The sequence below is a fragment of the Myxocyprinus asiaticus genome, chromosome 1, assembly GCF_019703515.2.
Source record: "Myxocyprinus asiaticus isolate MX2 ecotype Aquarium Trade chromosome 1, UBuf_Myxa_2, whole genome shotgun sequence".
NCBI classification, from domain to species: domain Eukaryota; kingdom Metazoa; phylum Chordata; class Actinopteri; order Cypriniformes; family Catostomidae; genus Myxocyprinus; species Myxocyprinus asiaticus.
Window position 1 is genome coordinate 7827853 of NC_059344.1, and position 26838 is coordinate 7854690.

Here is a 26838-nt window from a genome sequence, read left to right on the forward strand (position 1 = left end):
TGCACCTTACAGTCTAGCTGATCCCACAAAAGCTCAATGGGGTTAAGATCCATAACACTCTTTTCCAATTATCTGTTGTCCAATGTCTGCGTTTTTTTCTTTACAATTCTTCCCATAAGGCCTGTACCCCTCAGTCTTCTCTTTACTGTTGTACATGAAACTGGTGTTGAGCAGGTAGAATTCAATGAAGCTGTCAGCTGAGAACATGTGAGGCATCTATTTCTCAAACTAGTGACTCTGATGTACTATTCTCTTGTTTAGTTGGATCTGTGCCTTCCACATCTCTTTCTGTCCTTGTTAGAGCCAGTTGCCCTTTGTCTTTGAAGACTTTAGTGTACGCCTTTGTATGAAATCTTCAGGTTTTTTTTGTGACAATTTAAAGCATTGAATAGCCTTCATTCCTCAAAACAATGATTGACAGAAGAGTTTCTAGAGAAAGCTGTTTCTTTTTTTCCATTTTTGACCTAATATTGACCTTAAGACATGCCAGTCTATTGCATACTGTGGCAACTCAAAAACAAACACAAAGACAATGATAAGCTTCATTTAACGAACCAAATAGCTTTCAACTGTGCTTGATATAATGGCAAGTGATTTTCTAGTACCAAATTAGTAATTTAGCATGATTACTCAAGGAAAAGGTATTGGAGTGATGGCTGCTGGAAATGGGGCCTTTCTAGATTTTATCAAAATGTACATTTTCAAATAGTGATGGTGCTGTTTTTTTACATCAGTAATGTCCTGATTATACTTTGTGATCAGCTGAATGCCACTTTGGTGAATTAAAGTACCAATTTCCTTCCGAAACAGCAAAATCTGTACATTATTCCTAACATTTGGCCACCAGTTTATAAAATAAATAAATAAATAAATAAAAAGATTATGTCATGACCCCTTTAATGCCAAATAAATAGTTGCTTTACCTTTTAACAAACAACATATTCATGTTGTTAAGGCCTTCTACATTTGAAATTTTAAACTTATACATTTAAAAAAAAAAAAATGTTTACATTTTAAAGTCCATACTACTCATTAAGTTTAATTAAATACTTCACTTATATTCTGAATTTATAATAGGCCTATGTATTTTTTTTAAAGATTACTCAATTTGATGAAGTGATCTAAATATTACTCAGTTTAAAGATTACTTATTTACAAGGTGAGTTGTAAAATTGTCTTTCATGTGTATAGAAGGCCTAATTGCTCTTTGTAAAATTGTTGTATTTTTTCATGCTTATGTATTATACAGTAAAATCTTTGTAAAATTTAAAAGTATAGTTATTGAACAATTGCTGTTTGTGTATTGTAGTAAATACATTTTCTTCATGCATACTCATTCAAGTGAGTTCATTTATATATATTATAATGAGATAGTTGAATATATCTGTGAAAATTTACTATTTATGTAGAAAATTATGCTGTGACAGAAAATTAAGCCATAATGTCTGTTATGTCTTAAAGTCATCATTGTGTGATTTAAATGAATAATGTGATTGTAGATCATGCCTTAAAACAATATTGTCTTTATGCCCCCAGTGAGCAAGTCAAAGGCACATAAATAGATGTAATCAGGCCCTGATTGCAGGTCTCCTTTTTTCTTTCTTTTTTTTTTCAGTATATATGGACCATTTTAATTTGGATCAGTTGCTAAAATAGGGTACTATAAGCCTATATAAATATCTTGCAGTTGTGGTCAGCAATGGAGAGGCAAACCATTCCTCTTATAGGATAACCCACCAAAATGTTGCCACCTTCCAATCGCAAGAAATATTTCAATCACTCTCTGCATTATTTTTTATACACAATACACAATCTCTGCACAATTTTGTATAATTTTTTCCCCACATTAACAGTGAACCTGAGGTGCACCATTGCCTTTCCCTGTGTTTGACAGTGACAGAACAAACACTAAAGTTACTGTAACAAGTTTACCAACATGCTTTTATTTTTATTTTATTTTTATTTTTATTTAGACTGGATTTTTAGTTAGTAGTCTTAATTTATCCAGTCTAAAAAAACTAAAAATAAAAATGGATGTTGGTAAACTTGTCAGCAAGTGATTTGAATTAAAATGGTCCATATACACAGGAGGCCTGCAATCAGGGCCTGATTACATCTTTTTATGTGCCTTTGACTTGCTCACTGGGGGCCTAAAGACAATATTGTTTTAATGCATGACCTACAATCACGTTATTCATTTAAACCGCATAATGATAACTTTAAGACATTAAAGACGTTACAGACGATTTTCAGTTACAGCATAGTTTTCTGTAAAGCTGCTTTGAAATTATGCATCTTGTGAAAAGCACTTTACAAATAAAAATGACTTGATTTGCATTTAATATAATCTTGATATAGCCAATATTAAAATTTCCAATCATTTAAAATGACAATTAGCCTAGTCAAATAACCATTTTATCTGCGAGTATGACCCAGCTTACACGTGGTATTCATGCTTCAGGCATTAATTACAGGTCAAGATGTTTTTAAGATAAAAAAATAAAAAAAACTAAAATCATGTATGACTAAGAAGAATGAATCTGTTGAAACCTAGGCATATGTTCTATTTATCAATTCGCAGAGTTGGGGAACAAAAAGTAGAGCGATTTTATTTTATTTATTTTTTTAAATAATTTTTGCATTGAAAAGTGCCCATGTCTCGCTGTCATTTGGATAAGAACGTGCTCTCTCTCTCTCAATTTGTTTTCAAAGTACTTTATTGGAATAATAAAAATAATGATAAAATGATAAAAATAAAAATGGAAAGCCTGTGTTTCCATCAGTATTACAATTAGTGGGGTAATTTGCACATTTTAGGGACAAGTTGTAGATTTCTAAACTATGGTTTAGACATATGGCGAAAAACTACGACATTTAAGAAACAGCACTGATTATCACAACAGAATGCCGAGCCAGCAGCAATGCCAAATATGTATGTGGAAGATTTAGTTAAATCATATTTTAGGACATAATTCAGCAACAAAGAAATCCTTTGGGCGCATCAGCAGGGAGTTATTTTTAGTAGGCTATGCCTTCAGCTGCTTCTGTCTCCTATTCTAGGGCAGGATGCCTGTTTTCTCATTCACCGATGCCACAACATTATGGCCATATTATGAATCCAAATATAGCAAAAGAGTGGACAATTTAAGACTTCTAGCCTATCTAAAAATCCACTCTTTTGAGTATTGATATTTGGATTCATACTATACAGATTTATTCATCATTCAAATGTGGAATGGGCTGTCACATATCTCCATAACAAACTAATCAAAATCCTTGAATTAATTTCTAAAATGTAAAAGTTAATAACCTAACATTTGCAACAAATCACAGATGCTTAAAAATACTCTTATAGACATCCAACGCCTTAGATTTTATTACACAAAACAAAAAATGCACAGACAGTAACCAATGAAAACGTTCAATGTGGATCAAACGAAATTCTGAATAATAGGCTACTTATATTAAACGAAATACCGAACAGGTAGTAGCCTATACAGAGAACAGGCCAGGGCACTCAGACTGCACCCATTTAAGATTTTACCGTCATTATTATTAAATTAAAATGTTCAGCCTCAGCAGATAATGCAAGTTAAATTACAATGCAATAATACACATAATAGTACTACTGTATTATAATTGCATTGTCTGCTGAGGCTGAACATTTTAATATAAAAATAATGAAGGACTGAACTGTCACAGGTTTCACCTCTAAAATGTAAGCTATGCTGTTTTGGTGAGCATTTATCATATTTGCTTGCTTGCTGCAAATTTGGTTATTATGCATTACAATATTTACACTCAAATAAAACTTCTGCTGTCATTTACACATATTACACAAGAATACTGTGAGTGTTTACAGCAATTTTTTAGAAAAGCGCCAACAAATTCAATAATTTTTGGCCAGTATAATGAGAATAAAGTGCCGCAAAATCCGGATGGGACTGATACGAGTGTGCTGGCAATGGCAGAATTCGGGCAACAGGACGTGGTGTAATTTAAAAAAATCTTCTGTCTTTGACTTCATGAAAAAAGATAGGAACAAGATTAAATTAAGGATTTTATACTATGGTTATAACATTACATAAAATCTTTAGAGCTCACAGAAAAAAATGCTGATTATGCATAGAAGTCGGCTACAGTAGAAATACTGTAGGCTACTGGCTTTATTTATATTTACAGATTAGAGCATGTCCCATCCCATTTATTTTTTTATCCCCTTTTCTCCCCAATTTGGAATGCCCAATTCCCACTACTTAGTAGGTCCTTGTGGTGGCGCGGTTACTCACCTCAATCTGGGTGGCGGAGGACACGTCTCAGTTGCCTCCACTTCTGAGACAGTCAATCCGCACATCTTATCATGTGGCTCGTTTTGCATGACACCGCAGAAACTCCCAGCATGTGGAGGCTCATGCTACTCTCCGATCCATGCATAAATAGGAGACCTGGATGGAGTCACTCAGCACACCCTGGATTCGAATTTGCGACTCCAGGGGTGGTAGTCAGTGTCAATACTAACTGAGCTACCCAGGCCCCCTACAATTACATTTTTAGCATTGTATCATTCTAAAAGATTAACATTTAACCATACATGTGTATAGCAGTGTAGTAGCTATAGTGTAGTAGCCAACATATTCACATTTATCTTGATAACCAGCAAAAATGTGTCAGGAGTAAAAACAAAATGTGGATTGTCATTTTAGCATTATGTAAATTGCTTGTATGTTTTTTCTATGCAGGAGTAGATAATGCAAGCTAGCTAGGTTTTTGTGAGCCATTTTTAAAGCTTCCATGAAGCGCGCACGTGCAACTCAAAAGAGCATAGTTTATTTCTTCAAAAGATTTGTCATTGTCAAGGGATGCTAAAAGAAACAATTTTAAGTGACTTAAGGTGGGCAATATACCGATTACATCAATATACGGACAGAAATGTGTCAACAACAAGACTTTTTCGTGTATCCTTGCTATTGAAGTTACGCAAAGTGCTGCCATTTGGTAGGGAATGTGCATTTGTGGCCATCATTGGTTGTGCGTTATTTTTCGTTTAAATGTGCACTTTTCTCAGCATACAGCGTGGGGAGAGTGAAGATACCTAAAGATGCTTAAAATGAAAACTGACTGAAATTTAAAAATGAAAGCAGACATCGATAGTACTTTATTCAGCAATATTTAAATTTGTTCTCTAAACACTGAAACACTTTTATTTAAGTCCTTTCATTGGACATAGTGGATATGGAACTTCAACCATTAATCTGGACATTGTTTTAAATCAAAAAGGAACTTGATTCTTTCAGAAGTTTAATCACTTTCCATAAAAAGTGTTAACCAAAGGTGTTAAGAATATCACAATATAATACTTGCTTATATCGCCCACCCCTATTAGTGACAATTACAAACATCAAACTTAATGAGTGCAGTAAGATGTCAGGTCCAAATGAGTAAGTGGTGTTTTTGCAAACAGACAGCAGCAACAAGTGGAGACAGCTGGTATCTCATCACCCATCAGTGAGAGTTTGAACAGGTTAATAAATAGTTTAGTAAGTTAGATGAAGTAAATGTCCAAAAGAAGTAAGTTAAGTGATGATTAGAATCATTAAACATTGTGGGTGAACATGTTAGGTCCATGATAGTAACTATGTATGAGTAATTGGTGTTTTTGTAAACAGATATGAGCAGCAAAAGGAAACCTAGAGTGAACATGTTAGGTAGGGCTGGGCGATATGTAAAAAATATTTTAGCAATAATTGCCTTAAAAAATACTGCAATATCTGATTACATCGTCAACCCCCCTGCAGAGGGTTGGTGTATTTTTTTTTTTTTTTTTTTTTTTTTTTTTTTTTTTTGCTTTATTGATTTTGGTTTAAAAATTTAATTCATTTATTGAAACACGAAAAACATAAACAAAAGACATTTCTAAATTCAAATTGCACTTTAAACTAAATAGCAATAAAATTACAAAGTGATAAAAAAATCTTATTTAACCACCTCCCCAAATCCAAACATTTACCGTCTCCAATGGCTCCATTTACATTATGTAGGAATCCGAAATGCATGCCAACCACGAGGAAATAAAGCGTATTATACTCATAGCACAAACTCACGATTCAGAGAAAAAAAGAGTGAAAACTCTTTACATGCGTGTGTTCCACATGACAGGCTGGTGCTGCATGCCTCTGAACAAACAGCGAATCAGACATGAGCATTCCTTTTGTCTGTTCTTAAAAATATAATAAAGTGTGTTTCTTCAAATGCATATCTTTGTAATTAACAGCATTTCTTGTCACATGTCACTCCCAGACGTCTTACAGGTCGTCTGCCTGTTGCAGGTAGATGAGCAAAATTACCCGTGCATGAAATACACTTGATTTGTTATGATAACAAGGAGGAGCTTGCGAACTGGATTCAGCCTCGTCATATTGGCGGGTGCTCAGTGGCGGGTACTAGTTTCACACCCTGGCCACTGTTTAATATATTTGGTGACTTCCCAGATCCATGGGTTTGCCATTTCCCAATATTGTCGATCACCATCTGTTTGCAATCGGGATCTTTGTAAGACATCGTCGATATCTGATTACTTCGTCACATCGCCCAGCCCTACTGGGCTTCCCTCAATGTCATGGTGTATAACAAAACTCATGTGACCCATTTGAATTCTACATGAGAATTTTGTATTTTAAAGCGCTATGGAGCAATTCAACCATTTCAAACGGCGACATTCTGAACTGACGAGGGAAAGAGAAAATCCAGCCCTTCATCAGCATCAATTACATGACTTTTCACATCTAAACATCAACACACCCTTACTAACATTTATCATGTTAAGTTTAAGTAAACTTTAATATATTTTTTTAATTACAAATGTGGTAGTTGTATTAAAGTGTTTAGGTTATTATTTTTTCATAACAAATAAAGTTTATTTTTTAAGAAAGTTACTGCCTTGTAAACGTTTACAACGTTACGTGACTTTTGTGTGTACGTTTAAAATTAATGAAGACTTTACTATGAAGGTAAATCAATAGCAAAACTCGAGAGCTTGCCTATTTGGATTTGAAATTTACACTTACAGCACCGATGTGAAATCTTGTAAAATAAAAATTTGAAGTTGAATGTTGCAATTTGCACTCACAGACAATAACTCAAAGCTTGTGTTTTAAATTCACAATTACAGACAAGTAGTCACAAATGTGTAAAATGACATTCACATAAATAAAACTACAGACACAAACTTGTATTACACATTAACTTTTGTACTTTAATTCATTTTCGCAGTACAACCACAAATTGGCACTTACAACCTCTCAAATCTGGCACTGCAACTTTAAATCTTCACGCCTTGACTTTCGCAACTACTTTTGTGAAAAACCTGTAGCAAAACTCACTTGTGCACTTGTACAATCCTGATGAGAGAGAGCAAGACCAGTGTTCAGGAGGGGTCAATGAAGTCGTTTTATTGGTTGATGTCTAGCCAAAGGATGCCACCAGTGTGGATCGTGTTAACTGGGGATGTGAATCATTTTACTTGCCTTTTTAGCAGATTTGTTCAATGTGAATTGCCAAGGAGCAAAAAGACGTTTTTCACATTATAAAAAAATGCTGGTATCATTATTAACCCGCTTTGTTTCATTGATGTTCTAATGAATTTGACACAGTTTAAGAGCGATTTTAACGGTTTCACAGGGTAACATCTGGTTTCCCATGTTAATGTAGGGCATTGGTTTGAATAGGAACTAGCGATTACACTTGTCAGAGCAGTAAATTGCAAGTGGAATTATTTTATTTGCAACATTAAAGTATCATAGGCTGATATATGTCAATAATATACTTTCAATTGCCTTTTTTTCTTTATAATGAATAATGACTTGATTAACCTGAAAATCAACAAAGTGACAGCTCTAATAGAGCTGGAACGCTGGTCCAGTGATTAGGCTTACTGGCAGTACATTCAGCTACCTGGGTTCAAATCCAAGTCAGACAGGATGCATTTGTAGTTTTGCAGCAGATTTTGATGTATTTTTAACAGATATAATGAAAACAATTTTGTAAAACACACATACACAGACAATTTATAAAATTATTTTAAATAAAATCAAAATTGTAATTGAATCTGACAGCCAGCAATTACAGAATAATCTACTGAATTTTCTGAGAATGCTTGAATTACTGAGAAAACAAAATATGATCTATGTTTTCCATACATAGTTAAGAGGCTTTTTAAAATTGTCAAACCAATTTAAGATTGAAAATATTAAGATTTTGCCAAACAAACAGAAATATAGCTGCGAGCAGCGATGACAGGCCCAAGCACCATGGGTCCATTTTCACTCGGTGGCTTTCGGAAAACAAAACATTATGGACACAACAACAACTCAACATTAATGTAAACTTGGACCCTAAACATACAGTGTGTAATAGATATATGCCACCATTCCAGTTTGACTACAACTTCATGTAATTTTATCCAAAGCCATGACAACACTATTAAAGCTATCAAGCATCCCTTCAAAATTTTCCATCTGCAGTGTCTAAACAATTTAAGCAATTTGGGTAAATGTAAGAGAACTTTTTCAAAGTCTGTTGTAAGTGCCACACTTCCTGCTGCCAGTTGGTGGCGCTATGACCGTGACCCACAATAGCCACGTCCATGTGATTAGCCCCCAAGAAAAAACATACAACTCAATTTTAAACTAAATCACAAAATGCATGCAGAAGATATGAGACACTTGAGGATATGAGATATACTCAAGATGGCGGCGAGTATGGCTGCTGCGTTGCGAGCTCCGACACAACATGGCAGTGTTTTGTTTGTTTTGTTCACAGTTCTTATGTTTTTTGTCTTGGATGTTGTCTGCCTTATTGTCTACGACAGACAAACACTTTTGGACATTGGTTCAGCAATTTCACACCGTAAACCGGACTTCAAATTCCTCAATGCCGACCTGCTGTTTACAAACACGCAAGCGGAGCCCTTTTTCTGGGCAGTCCAGATGCGGAAACGCAGGAGGAAAAGGGGAAACAGAGCCGGCGTTCTCATCAGAGTAAGACGCCGCGCAAATCGACCCCCGCTACCCAGTATTCTACTGGCAAATGTTCAGTCTCTGGATAACAAGCTCTGCGAGCTGAAAGCGCGGATCTCTTTCCAACGAGAGACGAGGGACTGCTGCATTATCTGCCTAACAGAAACTTGGATGTCTGCGGAGATTCCAGACTCAGCCATTGAACCCGTGGGGTTCTCCATGCACCGAGCGGACAGAGCGAAAGATCTCTCAGGTAAAAGCAGGGGTGGTGGTGTATGTTTTATGATCAACAAATCCTGGTGTGATCAGAGGAACGTACATTCTATCAAGTCTTTCTGCTCTCCTGATCTGGAATTTCTCATGCTTCTGTGTCGACCATTCTGGCTACCGAGGGAATTCACAGTGGTCATTATCACAGCTGTGTACATTCCCCCACAAGCCGACACAGACCGGGCAATCAAGGAACTGTATGGGAGTATAGGTGAGCAGGAAACCGCACACCCTGAGGCCGCGTTCACTGTGACCGGGGACTTTAATAAAGCCAGTTTCAAATCAGTCGCACCAAAATACCACCAGCACATTAGTTTCAACACACGAGGGGACCGGGTTTTGGACCATTGCTACTCTCCGTTCCGGGATGGCTACAAATCCCTCCCCCGCCCACCATTTGGCAAATCGGACCACTCTTCCATTCTGCTTCTGCCCGCTTACAGGCAGAAACTGAAACAGGAAGCACCCACCCTCAGAACGATCCAGTGCTGGTCGGACCAATCAGACTCTACGCTACAGGACTGTTTTGATCACACGGACTGGGAGATGTTTCGGTCCGCCTCTGATGACGACATCGAGCTTTACGCTGATAGCGTAATGTGTTTCATCAAAAAGTGCGTGGAGGACGTAGTTCCAACCAGAACAATACGGATCTACCCGAACCAGAAGCCATGGATAAATAGCGATGTTCATGCGGCACTTAATGTGCGGACCTCCGCTTTCAATTCCGGGAACGCGGAGGAGCATAAACAAGCCAGTTATGCCCTCCGAAAAATCAGAACAGCAAAACCCCAGTACAGGAACAAGATTGAAGGACAGTTTAACACCACCAACTCTAGAAGCATGTGGCAGGGAATTAACATCATCACAGACTTTAAAGGGAATAAAATCTCTGCCATGAAAACCGCTGCCTCTCTCCCTGATGAGCTAAATCATTTTTATGCTCGTTTTGAGGGAAATAACACCGCCCTCGCGGAGAGAGCTCTCGCGGCCGAAGCTACAGAGGTTAGTTCACTCTCCGTCTCTGTAGCGGATGTAACCCGATCCTTCCAATGGGTGAATATTCGCAAAGCCGCGGGCCCAGACGGCATTCCTGGCCGTGTCATCAGAGCGTGCGCGAACCAGCTGGCTGGTGTTTTTACAGACGTTTTCAACCTTTCCCTCTCTTTGTCTGTAGTCCCCACATGCTTTAAAACATCCACCATTGTGCCTGTTCCAAAGCAATCAAAAATAACTTGCTTAAATGACTGGCGTCCTGTTGCTCTGACCCCCATCATCAGCAAATGCTTTGAGAGACTAATCAGAGATTACATCTGCTCTGTGCTGCCTCTCTCTCTTGACCCATTGCAGTGTGCTTACCGCAACAACCGCTCCACTGATGATGCCATTGCATCTACACTACACACTGCTCTCTCCCACCTGGAAAAAAAGAACACTTATGTGAGAATGCTGTTTGTAGACTACAGCTCAGCATTCAACACTATAGTGTCCTCCAAGCTAGATGAGAAACTCCAGGCTCTGGGCTTAAACAGCTCGCTGTGCAGCTGGATCCTGGACTTCCTGTCAAGCAGACGCCAGGTGGTTAGAATAGGCAGCAACATCTCCTCATCACTGACCCTCAACACTGGAGCCCCACAGGGCTGTGTTCTCAGCCCACTCTTGTATTCCTTGTACACACATGACTGTGTGGCAACACATAGCTCCAATGCCATCATTAAGTTTGCTGATGACACGACGGTGGTAGGTCTGATCACTGACAATGATGAAACAGCCTACAGAGAGGAGGTGCACACTCTGACACACTGGTGTCAGGAGCACAACCTCTCCCTCAACGTCAGTAAGACAAAGGAGCTTGTGGTGGACTTCAGAAGAAAAGACAGAGAACACAGTCCCATCACCATCAATGGAGCACCAGTGGAGAGAGTCAGCAGCTTCAAGTTCCTGGGTGTCCACATCACTGAGGAACTCACATGGTCCATCCACACTGAAGTCGTTGTGAAGAAGGCTCATCAGCGCCTCTTCTTCCTGAGATGGCTGAGGAAGTTTGGAATGAACCGCCACATCCTCACACGGTTCTACACCTGCACTGTAGAGAGCATCCTGACTGGCTGCATCTCCGCCTGGTACGGCAATATCACAGCCCACAACCGCAAAGCACTGCAAAGGGTGGTGTGAACTGCCAAACACATCATCGGAGGTGAGCTTCCCTCCCTCCAGAAAATATATACAAGGCGGTGTGTGAAAAAAGCTCGGAGGATCATCAGAGACTCCAGCCACCCGAGCCATGGGCTGTTCTCACTGCTAATCAGGCAGGCGGTATCACAGCATCAGGACCTGCACCAGCCGACTCCATGATAGCTTCTTCCCCCAAGCAATCAGACTTTTGAACTCTTGATCTCCCACGATCAAAATACATCAGCACTGCACTTTATTACTCTTACTCTTTTATCTCACACTGTCATAAATTATATTATTATTATATATATTCCCTCTTAACCACGACAGCCTGAATGTCAATACAGTACAATACAACCTACTGTACATTCTATATATACTACTATATATACTTTTTTATTTTTTATTTTTATTGAATAATGTGTATGTATATTGTGCGTATTGTATACTGTAAAGTGTATGTTATTATTTGTATATTGTGTTGTGTGTAATTATGTGTATATTAGACTTTAAATTGTGTTATGTTAATTTGATGTTATTGTAAATTGGTATATGTCTCACCACTGTCACGACTGCTATGTTGATCGGAACTGCACCCAAGAATTTCACACACCATTGCACTTGTGTATATGGCTGTGTGACAATAAATGTGATTTGATTTTGATTTTGATTTTTTGACTTCCTTTTTGCCTATTTTTGCCATTAATTTAGTGAATCGCCATGGCAACACCGTTCGATATTTAAAAATCTGTTCGCTATTTAGCATCTTCGATGTCTTGGCATAATGTTGTCTCATGAATCACCGTTCAGAGAATCAGTCTATCTATCTATCTATCTATCTATCTATCTGTCTGTCTATTTATCTATCTATCTATCTATATAAATTTTTAATTGTAATTTAAAAAATTTTGCTAACTGATTAATTTTAAATTTTGCTATAATTTCATATAATTATTTATTTAAAAATATATGTAGATCTAAAGATTATATTGCAATTAAATTATTTACCATTTTTATTTATCGATAAACTGGCTTTAAATTAAATTAACATATGTAAATAATGGCATTAGGTGTTAAGGTAGTCTAAGTAAATTTTAATATAAGCACAGAAGTCATTTAGGCTTGTAATTTTGTTGCAGTCCTGTTGTTGCATTTTTTCTCTGTGCATTGTCAAAATAAATGAAGTACATTCAATTTGAGTCTGCATTCGTTATTCATACGCACAACTGTTTAAATAGCCTCTAAATTAATGTAGGGCAAATGAGGACATAAATTAGTTTAGAATACTGCATGTTCACATTGTCCACACCCACAAGAACAAATAAATCAATCTGATTGGCTGATGAATCTGACAATCTGACTTTAGATGCCTATTCACGTGCACTGTTGAGGGATTCTGAAGGCATGATGGGGTGGAGCTCAAACTCAAGTGCTGCTTTGGCTAACCAGCATGGCTTCAGGCATGCGATTTGTGAAAACGTTGTCACACTTTGCTTGTAAGCATCAAGGAAGAAATTCTGGGGGCCTGGGTAGCCCAGTGGTAAAGACGCAAGCTACCACACCTTGAGTTCGCTAGTTCAAATCCCAGGGTGTGCTGAGTGACTCCAGCCAGGTCTCCTAAGCAACCAAATTGGCCCAGTTGCTAGGGAGGGTAGAGTCACATGGGGTAACCTCCTTGTGATCGCTATAATGTGGTTCACTCTCGGTGGGGCACATGGTGAGTTGTGCGTGGATGCCGCGGTGGATGGCGTGAAGCCTCCACAAGCACTATATCTCCACGGTAACGTGCTCAACAAGCCATGTGATAAGATGACGGTCTCAGACACGGAGGCAACTGAGATTCATCCTCCATCACCCGGATTGAGCCAAGTCACTATGCCATCATGAGGACTTAGAGCACATTGGGAATTGGGCATTCCAAAATTGGGAGAAAAAAAAAAGGAATACATTCTGATTGGATAATTTTTTTTAAATTTTTTGCTATTCATTTGTAGATGAATTATGAGTGGAAAGCAACTGAAAGTACATAGGCAAAAAGGTCAATGAGAATGAAAGGATGAAAAAATATTTATTTATTAGGCATGTTATGGCAGCAGAGAAGACTTTGCTGGCACTGAGAAATTGCCACAGGCCATATACGAACAAATACTATTAGAGTTAATATATTTGAGCATTTATGTACACATTTAAATTCCACAAGTGTTTAAAAAAAAACAAGATACATTATATGAAAACTGTCATTTTTGTCATATTGTCATATTTTGTATATTGCATATATCTACTGTATATAACTGACATTTTATATCAGTAAATCATGTATGAGCACTTTCAGCATACAAGTGTTCAGCATATATTGCCATTTTCAGATTTGTAGCCTAGGGGAGTGCAGGGCACAAACTAACGCGGGGTTAGTTGTCACACACGTGGTTTAAACATTTACACACACACTGATGAGAGGAAACTTCTTTTGTTTACTTGTTGCCATATCAAAACTGTGTAGATAAAAACAAATTGCGGAAAAATTCAAAAAACTTTGGAAGATATCGCCAAAAGTTCATTTTAAGGTAACAAAAGTAAAAATTAACATGAGTCAATTTTCATCTCTGTTTTTACTGTTTATGTAAAATGAGGCAAACTTAGTATCATTTTAATCTCCAATCTTTTAGCTAGCAGCTTACATAGTCTTTTAATTCTCAGATAGCCAGCAGAAGAGACCAGCCAGGTTTAAATCCCAGTTGCGCCAACGGGGCACGTTGTAACACTGCGTTACAATGTGCCCCAATTCCAAAAAACTATATGCAATTCCATGCAGTCAGATATGTAATTTACATAATTCCCCTTAATGCATGTGTGTGTGTGTGTGTGTGTGTGTGTGTGTTTGTCATCAATCCATGCATTATTTCGGTCAGTGCTGTGACTTTGTTGTGTATTTATTGTCAAGTGTCAAAATTATTGTAAAGTTAATAAATGGCTTTTATTGACATGAAAATTTAGTTTATCTTCTACGCTTTTTAATTAGATCAGATACAGTTGTTAGAGGGGGGTTTCAAGCTGTTATATGGTCTTGTTACAACATGCCCCTCTCCTGTTACAACGTGCCCCGCCATTTCACGTTCTTTTTTTTTTAGGTAGATTGTGAGAAAAGTACACGCTGTATTCATGAATCAAGACCACGTATGTGTAATAGACACGTGTGAAAATTAATGTGAACAAAGAAAAATACATCAAACCCCAAGTACATTTACACAAACGCAAGAAAACCAAAAAGTGTTAGTTTGTGCCCCGCTTCTAATCACATTTCATTACACAACTAATGGGGATTTTAAGTGAATGTTAGGGAATCTTTGTATAAATGCGGGTTTTTGTGTCTCATTCTCAGCAAGCAGGGTGAAGAGTAAACGTGTGCTGTGATGTATGTGTGCTGTCTGCAGTGCAGCGAATGTTTAGAAGGATACACCGTTAATATGTAAATTATACAAACAGCTGCTGTATATTTGGAAATGTTGCGACTGCTTCAGACTTTTCAAGCATTTGTTTTGTCGCAGTCAAACATAAAGTAAAGGGATGGGATTTCCATAATAACATAATACATTTGATAACTTCATCTCTATGTGTGCCATTGTCGGTCACGAGACATTGTACGTCAGTGGAGAAGTACATAAATCAGCGCTGATAAAAAGAGTCCGACTGAGTTGGATACATTTTTTTTTTTTTTTTGCTATTCGTTTGTAGAAGAAAAAATATCTATTTATTAGGCATGTTATGCAGTAGAGAAGGCTTTGCTGGCCCTGAGAAATCGCCACTGGCCATATACGAACAAATACAATTAAATTTCATATATTTGAGCATTTATGTACACATTTAAATTCCACAAGTGTTTAAAAAACAAGATACATATATGAAAATTGTAATTTTTGTCATATTCTGTATATTGCATATATTTACTGTATATAATTGACATTTTTATATCAGTAAAAATATTTATGAACACTTTCAGCATATATTGCCATTTTCAGATTCATAGCCTAGGGGAGTGCGGGGCAAAACTAACGCGGTGTTAGTTGTCACGCACGTGGTTTAAATGCTTCCACACATGTGGTTTAAACGTTTCCACACATGCTGGTAAGACAAAATTTCATTTGTTTACTTGTTGCCATATCAACAATGTGTAGATAAAAAAAAATTGCAGGAAAATCCACTCCGGGAATTTGCCCGAGAGCACCGGTGACCAAGATGGTGCAGCTCACGAAAACCCATCGCACAAACCAGCCATGAAACACTCGGATTATAAAGGAAGGAAACACACTGCGTGCCGGTACTGCACATTAACAATCAGATCACCTGGTTACCCCACACCTGAGAGCGATTAAGAGAGAGAAATAAAGACAAAACACAAGCTCTACATACACACAAACAATACGGACGAGAAAGCAATCACAATGGGGGACAAATTTTGCTTTTCTATTCCCTGGAAAAGAGCGCAAGCTGCAGAAAAAATTGCTGACACTAAACGACATTGATAACAGCCAGAACAAACATTTATAATAAATTCAAAATAACGCATTCCAGCGCCAGATCGACAATCAAAACATACACAGATCAGATTAAACAGAAACTCCAACTTAAGAACTGGAGATGTTTAACACATGAAATGAGAAATATAGTTAAATGAAGAACGTAGTTACACATATTTAATATTCATAATGTACGAAAGAGGGATCCCTTCTAGACAGGACACAAAAAATCTTCTGAGTGTTATTTTGAGAATCATTCATGGAGCTTGGCTGCCCTCTATTGGACATTTCTTGTAATTGCCACTAAGAGTGGCAATTACAACACACTGGGTTAGACATAGCCTGGGTTTTCTTGTATTTTTACATTTCAGTTGATTATATTTTATTTATATAAAAATTAAGACATATGTTTATTAACAATAAACTTTAAAAACCAAGCATGCCAAATACCTCAAAACATGTGAATATGCACAAAAGGGAATGATGACATTTAATGCATTGCCATGGCAACAGTATTTAAGATATCAAGAATCCCTTCAGAATTTAAAATCTGCACTGTCTTCAAGCAATTAAAGTTAACATAATAGGGATATTTCAAAGTCTGTTAAAAGTGACACACTTCCACCAGTTGGTGGCGCTATGGCAGTGACCCACAATAGCCATATCAATGTGATCAGCCTGCAAGGATTTTTGGCTCAATTTTTATGTAAAATAACACCCTACATGCAGAAGATATGAGACATTTACTTATTCCATTTTTTTGATGTTATTTTATCGCTTCGCCATGGCAACACCATTCGATATAGCATCGTCAATGTCTTGGCATGATGTCACCCACATTTGGTACCTGTAACATGATATCCCTGCAAGGAGTATATCAAATTCCACAGCATGCATTTTTCAAACTATCCAAAATCCAAAGAGCTTATGACTGTCAGCGTGAAAGTTGTCTGGCTTGATGAGATCTATATGTGTACAAAGTTTGGTGACTGTAATGGCCAACGACTCTGATGTGTGTGCAAACTTTCAAGAGTTTTCACGCATGTTATCTACCCCAAAAGTACCGAAAACCTTGAAAAGAAGAATTATAATAATAAAATTAAAGCTGCAAGCAGCGATGAATGGGCCGTCGCACCCTGGTGCACATTGGGGTTGCTGTGCCAAGGGAACGGCATAACATTTTTGTTATGTTATAATGTATTTCATTCTTCAGGTCATGTATTTGTATGTAATTTTGTGAGGACAGGAGAGTTAAGGAGGTAAGGGCTTTTTATTTCACAACAAATTTTATCAAAGATATGGAAATAACATCAGAATAATGATACTGACAGAATCTTATTTCACAGCAGATATTTAAACAAGACAACGCATTTTTCTCAGGCAGTTTGGTAGGCCTACTTCAGCTGCGTCTGACTGGAAAGTTCATTTTTATTTATTACTTCACAACAAATACGACTTTTATAACTATACATCAAAACATGACGCTTCCTGTTGCCAGTAGGTGGCGCTATGACTATAACTTAATATTGGCATGTAGGTGTATTCAGGCCGGGACTGTTATCAATCATGTGAAGTTTGGGGCAGATTGGACATTGTGTGTTTGAGTTACAACAACTTCCTGTTTCATGGTGAAACATCGAACTTTGTCAGGCCGCCATGGACACGCCGTTCAAAGAAAACTCAAAAGCTTCGCAAATTAGCATCGCAAAGGCCTTTAGATTAGAATACCAAATATGAAGTAGATCTGATGAAATCTCTAGGAGGAGTTAGTTAAAAAACGAGGCCTAGAAATGGCAAAAACTGAGCAAAAACTTAAGAGAAAAATAAAAATGGCTGACTTCCTGTTGAGTTTAGGGCTTAGGTCCAAGAGAATTTTTTGTATGTGTTGATATGTTACATATGCTTACCGATTTTCTTACGTGTAGGTGAAACCTGGCATGAGCGCTGCTCCTTTGAAATTTTGTAGGTGCCACTATCGAGCCATTTTGCCACAATTAATTCTAAAACCAGTATCAGATGTAAATTTTCCCCACTTCTGAGATGTGTGCAAAGTTTCATGAGTTTTCAAGCATGTTTAGGCCTCAACAATGTGACTCGTTTGATATCGAACTTTGTCAGGCCACCACGGACAAGCCCTTCAACAAAAACTCAAAAGCTTCGCAATTTAACATCACCAAGGCTTTTAGATTAAGACTGACCAAATATAATGTTGATCTGATTAAATCTCTGGGAGGAGTTTGTTAAAGTACAAGACCTGGAATTGGCTGTTGTCAGTAGGTGGCGCTATGACTATAACTGAATATTGGCATGTAGATGTATTCAGGTCGGGACTGTTATCAAACATGTGAAGTTTGGGGCAGATTGGACATTGTACGTTTGAGTTACAACAACTTCCTTTTTCATGGCGAAACATCGAAATTTGTCAGGCTGCCACGGACACGCCGTTCAAAGAAATCTCAAAAGCTTCACAGTTTAGCATCGCAAAGGCCTTTAGATTAGACTGAGCGAATATGATGTTAATCTGATTTAATCTCTATGAGCAGTTCGTTAAAGTACGAGGCCTGGAAATGGCAAAAACTGAGCAAAAATTTAAGAGAAAAATCACAATGGCTGACTTCCTGTTGGGTTTAGGGCATGTTTAGGGCATTTTTGTAGGTATTGGCAGGTTACACATGTGTACCGATTTTTGTACGTGTAGGTGAAATGTAGCGTAAAGCGCACATCGTTGAAAGTTTGTAGATGGCACTATCGAGCCATTTTGCCATACCTAATTCTGAAGCCCATATCAGATATAAATTTTCGCCACTTCTGATGCGTGTGCAAAGTTTCATGAGTTTTCGAGTATGTTTAGGCCCTCAAAAATGCGATTCACTTTGGAAAAGATGGAATAATAATAATAAATATAGCTGTGAGCAGCGATGATGGGCCCAAGCACCATGGGTCCATTTCCACTTGGTGGTTTTCGGAAAACAAAGCATGATGGACACAGCAACAACTCAACATTAATGTAAACTTGGACCCTAAACATACAATGTGTATTAGATATATAAAAAAATCAATCAAATCACTTTTATTGTCACATAACCATATACACAAGTGCAATAGTGGGTGAAAGTCTTGGGTGCAGTTCCGAGCAACATAGCAGTCATGACAGTGATAAGACATATACCAATTTACAATAAACAGATTTACACATCACAATTTACATATCTAATATACACATAATTACACACATCACAATATACAAATAATAATATACAATGTACAGTATACAATGCACACAATATAGAATATTGTACAGTATACAATGCACACAATATAGAATACACATGCACACAATATAGAATACACATTATTCAATAAAAATAGTATATATAGTATATATAAAATATACAGTAGGTTGTATTGTACTGTATTGACATTCAGGCTGTCGGTTGATAGTCAGTTGCCAGTGTGTTGTTAAGAGAGAATATAATTTATGACAGTCCAGTGTGAGATATAAGATTAATAAAGTGCAGTGGTGATGTATATTGATCGTGAGAGATCAAGAGTTCAAAAGTATGATTGCTTGGGGGAAGAAGCGGTCATGAAGTTGGCTGGTGTCCTGATGCTGCGATACCGCCTGCCTGATGGTAGCAGTGAGAGCAGCCCATGGCTTGGGTGGCTGGAGTCTCTGATGATCCTCCGAGCTTTTTTCACACACCGCCTGGTATATATGTCCTGGAGGGAGGGAAGCTCACCTCCAATGATGTGTCTGGCAGTTCGCACCACACTTTGCAGGGATTTGCGGTTATGGGCGGTGCTATTGCCGTACCAGGCAGTGATGCAGCCAGTCAGGATGCTCTCTACAGTGCTGGTGTAGAACCATGTGAGGATGTGGTGGTTCATTCCAAACTTCCTCAGCCGTCTCAAAAAGAAGAGGCGCTGATGAGCCTTCTTCACAACGGCCTCAATGTGGACAGACCATGTGAGTTCCTCAGTGATGTGGACACCCAGGAACTTGAAGCTGCTGACTGTCTCCACCGGTGCTCCATTGATGGTGATGGGGCTGTGTTCTCTGTCTTTTCTCCTGAAGTCCACCACAAGCTCCTTTGTCTTGCTGACGTTGAGGGAGAGGTTGTGCTCCTGACACCAACGTGTCAGATTGTGCACCTCCTCTCTGTAGGCCGTTTCATCATTGTCAGTGATCAGACCTACCACCGTCGTATCATCAGCAAACTTAATGATGGCTTTGGAGCTATGTGTTGCCACACAGTCATGTGTGTACAGGGAATACAGGAGTGGGCTGAGAACACAGCCCTGCAGGTCTCCAGTACTGAGGGTCAGTGATGAGGAGATGTTGCTGCCCATTCTAAACACCTGGCATCTGCTGGACAGGAAGTCCAGGATCCAGCTGCACAGCGAGCTGTTTAAGCCCAGAGCCCGGAGTTTCTCATCAAGCTTGGAGGGCACTATGGTGTTGAATGCTGAGCTGTAGTCTACAAACAGCATTCTCACATAAGTGTTCCTTTGCCACCATATATGCCACCATTCCTATGATGAAGATGTGGGATTTCCACGTATGATTAAAACACTCATGTTGTATTACAACATCTCTTCTAGCATACATTTTTACAGCAAGGTTAATCATTCTATAATGATGTACAACTTCTGAATATATGTTGAGTTGAATATGAAATGCACATTATGTTGATGCATAAATGCTTGTATTAAGTTAAATGTTGAGTTAGTAATTAGAGCATTTTTTGTTAGTTAAGGACACCTAACGAAAATTAACCATGGTTTTATTCAGTAATTCTGTAGTAGCCATGACTGAAGTAACAATGACTGCTGTCACCATTGTTTTCTTGGCAGAAATCATAGTTTTGATACAATTAACCATTGTTTTACAATAGTAACTGTCATTTCCATATAGTAACCTTGATTTTACTATAGTATCGTAACCATGACAGTAACTATGTTAATTTTGTGGTTACTATGATTTTACTACAAATACCATTTACTGCTGTAAAACCATAGTGATTTGTAGTGAGGGCAAATCTCTTGGAAGTGTCTGTTACCAAATAGAATATATTTATTTTGGGTTTGGCAGTAATATTTCTTTTTCTGTACATAACAAATACCGAACCATACCGAAACAGTGACCCTAAAACCATGATACGAACAGAACCGTGAGAAATTTGAAGAGTTACACCTCTACTATCTATCTATCTATATTGTTGCAAGCAGGGCATGGCTGAGCGGTGTCAGAGCAGAGCGAGGCCGGAAAGATAAGTGGTAAATGATTTCCACCTGTTTGTACACCGGTCTCGCGTTCCAGGGAGGACCGGCAGAAGTATTTAAGGAGAAAAGACAGCAGCAGATGGGGAGAGACAGACGCACGGAGCTGTGTGTGCCTGTGCCACAGTGACTGCTGAAAAGCAAGACTGTTAAGTGTTGATGAATGTGTTTGTTTATTGTGCAGAAAAGCACGTTTATGTTTTGATGTACATTGAAAAGTGTGGCATTAAAGTCTTATGTGGATTGTTCATCTGGCTCCCGCTCCCTCCATAGGACAGGCAGAGGTCTGCCATATATATCTCACACACTCAACCACAGTGTGTGTGTATATATATATATATATATATATATATATATATATATATATATATATATATATATATATATATATATATATATATATATATATATATATATATATTTATTTATTTATTTTTAATTGTTAATTTTTTATTTTACTGCTGATTAATTTTACATTTTTGCTATAATTTAATATAATTATTTATTGAAAAAATATATAGATCTGAAGATTATATTGTAATGAAGTCATTTACCATTTTTATATATCCCTAAAATTGCTTTAAATTAAATTAACAAATGTAATTCAGTGCATTAGGTGTTAAGTTGGTCTAGGTAGAGATGATAATGAGCACAGAGATAATGAGCACAGAAGTCATTTAGCCTTGTAATTTTGTTGCAATTATTTGGAAATAGGTCTCAGTTTCTTTTATTGTTGCATTTTTTCTCTGTTCTCTTTCAAAATAAATGAAGTACATTAACTTTTAGTCTGCATTCGTTATTCATACGCAACCGTTTAAATAGCCTTTTGTGGTGAGCAGGGCAGAGCCGAGCGGCGTCTGGGCAGAGCGAGGCCGGGAAGATAAGTGGCGAATTACTTCCACCTGCTCGCCAGACTGGCCTCGCATTCCAGCGAGGGGAGGCGGGAGTATTTAAGGAGAAGAGACAGCGCCAGTAGTGATGGGAAGATCGGATCATTTTACTGACTTGGATCTTTGAGTCTCGTTCAGCAAAATGAAAAAATCTTTATTCAAGTCATTTCGTTCATTTGAGCAGATTTAAATTAAAATGTTACATTTTCAATAGCCAACTATTGAAGCTCTCTAATAATATTTGCAATTTCAAATTTGTTTGCAATACATTTTGTTTCGTCAGGGTACACGGTTACTTTTCAAAACTTGATCCGACACTGAATGCTTCAGCAGCCTAATTTACACTTAGAAAACTCCTGATGTTGCTATAACAATGCAAAAAGCACTTAACAATTTGCTTGAAGTGAAAATGTGCAGTAACATATAACAAAGAATAGCCAAGTGTGATCAAACTTTTCTACAGAGTTCTAGTCTTACACTGAGGGGCCGTTCACAATGAGCGCGTTTATGTGTCCGTCTGCGCTGTTTTATAAATGATTCAATGTAAATGTGCACTAGATAGATGTCTTTGACGGCTTGTTTGTGTTTTTAGATGCCATGTCAAGTTTAAAAAGAACTTAAACTATTAAACGTCTCGAGTTGAGACACATACATTTTGCTCTTTGTGGCGCTGCGTGGAATTTTAGTGCAAAAACAAATGCATTCAAGCATGTGAGTGACACATTGCATAAGAGGTTAAAGGTTCTAATCCATCCATATAAAACTATATGTTTTAATTAACAAAGATTGCATCCGCACCTCAGTTGATGTATATAATGAGTAGGGACACATTTGTTTGCATTTTTCTATGGGATTCGACTAGAAAAGAGCTCAAACTCAAACGCGGGGTTAGTTGTCACACACGTGGTTTAAATGTTTCCACACACGCTGGTAAGACGAAGCTTCATTTGTTTACTTGCTGCCATATCAACACTGCGTATATTAAAAAAACAATTGCGGGAAAATTGCGACAGCACTGGTGACCAAGATGGCACAGCTCACGATCACCCATGGCACAACAGAGCCATGAAACACTCTATTTATATAGGAAGAAAACACACTGCATGCTGGCGCTGCACATTAACAATCAGATCACCTGGTTACCCCACACCTGAGAGTGATTAAAAGAGAGAGACAGAGAGAGATAAAGACAAAACACATGCTCTACGTACACATAAACAATATGGCCGAGAAGGCAATCATGGGGGAAATATTTCACTTTTCTATTCCCTGGAAAAGAGCGCGCGCTGCAGAAAAACTGCTGACACTAAACGACATTGATAACAACCAGAACAAACATTTATTATAAATTCAAAATAACACATTCCAGCGCCGGATCGGCAATCAAAACATACACAGATCAGATGAAAACTCCAACTCAAGAACAGGATATGTTTAACACATGAAATGAGAAATATAATTAACTGAAGAACGTAGTTACACATACTTCATATACATAACATACAAAAGAGGGATCCCTTTTAGACACCACACGAAATATCATCTGTGTTATTTTGGGAAACATTCATGGAGCTTGGATGCCCTCTATTGGACATTTCTTGTAATTGTCACTCATTACATATACACATTATGACACGGTTTTCTATTATTTTTACATTTCAGTTAATATTTGTATTATATTTTATTTATAAAAAAATTAAGACATATGTTTATTAACAATAAACTTTAAAAACCAAGCTTGCCAAATACCTCAAAACATGTGAATATGCACAAAAATAAATGATGATATTTAATGCATTGCCATGGTAACAGTATTTAAGATATCAAGAATCCCTTCAGAATTTAAAATCTGCACTGTCTTGACATTATTCTAAAATATTTTGAAGCAATTCAGGTTAACGTAATAGGAATATTTCAAAGTCTGTTAAAAGTGACACTTCCTTCCGCCAGCTGGTGGCGCTATGGCCGTGACCCACAATAGCCACATCAATGTGATCAGCCTGCAAGGACAAACATTTGGCTCAATTTTATGTAAAATAACACCCTACATGCAGAAGATATGAGACATTTCCTTATTCCATTTTTCTGACGTTAATTTATCGCTTCACCATGGCAACACCGTTCGATATATAAAAAATCCCTTTGCAATTTAGCATCGTCAATGTCTTGGCATGATGTCGCCCACATCTGGTACCTATAACATGAAATCTCTGGGAGGAGTATATCAAATTCCACAGCATGCATCAATCCAAAATGGCCAACTTCCTTTTGGGCAGAGCTTATGACTGTCAGTGCGATAGTTGTCTGGCTTCATGAGATCTATATGTGTACAAAGTTTGGTGACTGTAGTTCAAAAGGGATGTGCTACATAGCCCCGCGAACATGCCCATGTTCTAGGTGGTGCCGCAGAGCCCCCCCCCCCCACACATACACACACACAAACACCCACCCACCCCTACACCTGTAACTTTGCCATGCCCTAATGGCCAGCGACTCTAATGTGTGTGCAGACTTTCAAGAGTTTTCACGCATGTTATGTACCCCAAAAATAGGTCCTAAAGAACAATAGGGCTCCGCACTTTCAGTGCTTGGGCCCTAATAATTAAGGCTGCAAGCAGCGATGAACGGGCCCTCGCACCCTGGTGCACATTGGGGCTGCTATGCCAGGGGAATGTCACTCCGATTTTTTTTTTATTTTTAAGCACTTAAATGTTGTTAAGAGTGTATCACAGTGTAAAACATGTCATTTCCTGTTGCCAGTAGGTGGCGCTATGAATATAAATATGAATATAACTGAAAATTGGCACGTAAGTGTATTCAGGCCAGGACTCTTATAAAACATGTAAAGTTTGGAGCAGATTGGACATTATATGTTTGAGTTATAACAACTTCCTGTTTCATGGCAAAACATTGAAATTTGTCAGGACGCCACGGACACGCCATTCAAAGAAAACACAAAAGCTTCGCAATTTAGCATCATCAAGGCCTTTAGATTAGACTGAACAAATATGATGTTGATCTGATTTAATCTCTAGGAGGAGTTTGTTAAAGTACGAGGCCTGGAAATGGCAAAAACTGAGCAAAAATTGATGAGAAAAATCACAATGGCTGACTTCCTGTTGGGTTTAGGATATGGTTCTAAGAGACTTTTTGTACGTGTTGACATGTTACATATGCCTACCGACTTTCTTACATGTAGGTGAAATGTGGCGTGAGGGCTGCTTTGTTGAAATATTGTAGGTGGCGCTATCGAGCCATTTTGACACACCTAATTCTGAAACCCATATCAGATGTACATTTTCACTACTTCTGATGCGTGTGCAAAGTTTCATGAGTTTTCGAGTATGTATAGGCCCTCAAAAATTCGATTCATTTGGGGGGGAAAAAATAATACGCCTAATAGAACAATAGGGTCCTCGCACCATTGGTGCTCGGGCCCTAAATATAGCTGCAAGCAGCGATGATGGGCCCAAGCACCATGGGTCCATTTCCACTCGGTGGCTTTCAAAAACCAAGCATGATGGACACAGCAACAACTCAACATTAATGTAAACTTGGACCCTAAACATACAATGTGCATTAGATATATGCCACCATTCCAGTTTGACTACAACTTCATGTAATTTTATCCATTGCCATGACAACACTATTAAAGCTATCAAGCATCCCTTCAAAATTTTCCATCAGCAGTATCTAAACAATTTTGAAGTGATCTGGGTAAATGTAAGAGGACTATTTCAAAGTCTGTTATAAGTGCCACACTTCCTGCTGCCAGCTGGTGGTGCTATGTCTGTGACCCAAAATAGCCACATCCATGTGATTAGCCCCCAAGAAAAAACATACAGCTCAATTTTGATCGAAATCACACAATACACGCAGAAGATATGAGACACTTCCTGTTTGCCTATTTTTGCCATTCATTTAGTGAATCGCCATGGCAACACCGTTCGATATTTAAAAATATGTTCGCAATTTAGCATCTTCGATGTCTTGGCATAATATTGTCTAAATGTGGTGACAGTCTCATGAATCACCATTCAGAGAATCTATCTATCGATCTATATACATTTTTAATTGTAATTTTAAATGTTTTGTTAACTGATTAACTTAACATTTTTGCTGTCATTTAATATAATTATTTATTGGAAAAAAATATGTAGATCTAAAGATTATATTGCAATGAAATTATTTACCATTTTTATTTATCAATAAACTGGCTTTAAATTAACAAATGTAATTCATGGCATTAGGTGTTAAGGTAGTCTAAGCAGATTTTAATATGAGCACTGAAGTCATTTAGGTTTGTAATTTCGTTGCAATTTTGTTGTTGCATTTTTTTCTCTGTGCACTGTCAAAATAAATTTAAAGTATATTAAATTTGAGTCTGTATTTGTTATTCATACGCACAACTGTTTAAATAGCCTCTAAATTAATGTAGGGCAAATGAGGACTATAAATTAGTTTAGAATACTGCATGTTCACACTGACCACACCCACAAGAACAAATAAATCAATCTGCCTCAATTTTGATGTTTTTAATTTTCTGCACGCAGAAGATATGAGACATTTCCTTATTCCATTTTTTTTGTTATTTTATCGCTTCGCCATGGCAACACGGTTCCATATATAAAAAATCCTGCTTTAAACTCAACATTTAAAGCACTTGCACCTAATCGGTGATTTCTCAATGTATTA

At 37.7% G+C, this 26838-nt stretch overlaps 1 protein-coding gene across 3 annotated transcripts in view; it reads right to left on the reverse strand.

The window, feature by feature from the left end:
- LOC127449048 (heterogeneous nuclear ribonucleoprotein C-like) overlaps positions 1–26838 on the reverse strand; it is a 102636-nt gene that overhangs the window by 16063 nt on the left and 59735 nt on the right. Inside the window, exon 8 of one of the 3 annotated variants that reach the window (XM_051712166.1) lies at positions 20390–20506. The exons of the other annotated variants lie outside the window; for them this stretch is intronic. Within the exon in view, the coding sequence (XP_051568126.1) occupies positions 20409–20506 (98 nt within the window). The 3' untranslated portion in view covers positions 20390–20408. Of the gene's footprint in view, positions 1–20389; positions 20507–26838 lie in introns of those variants that run through there. 3 annotated transcript variants of the gene reach the window in all.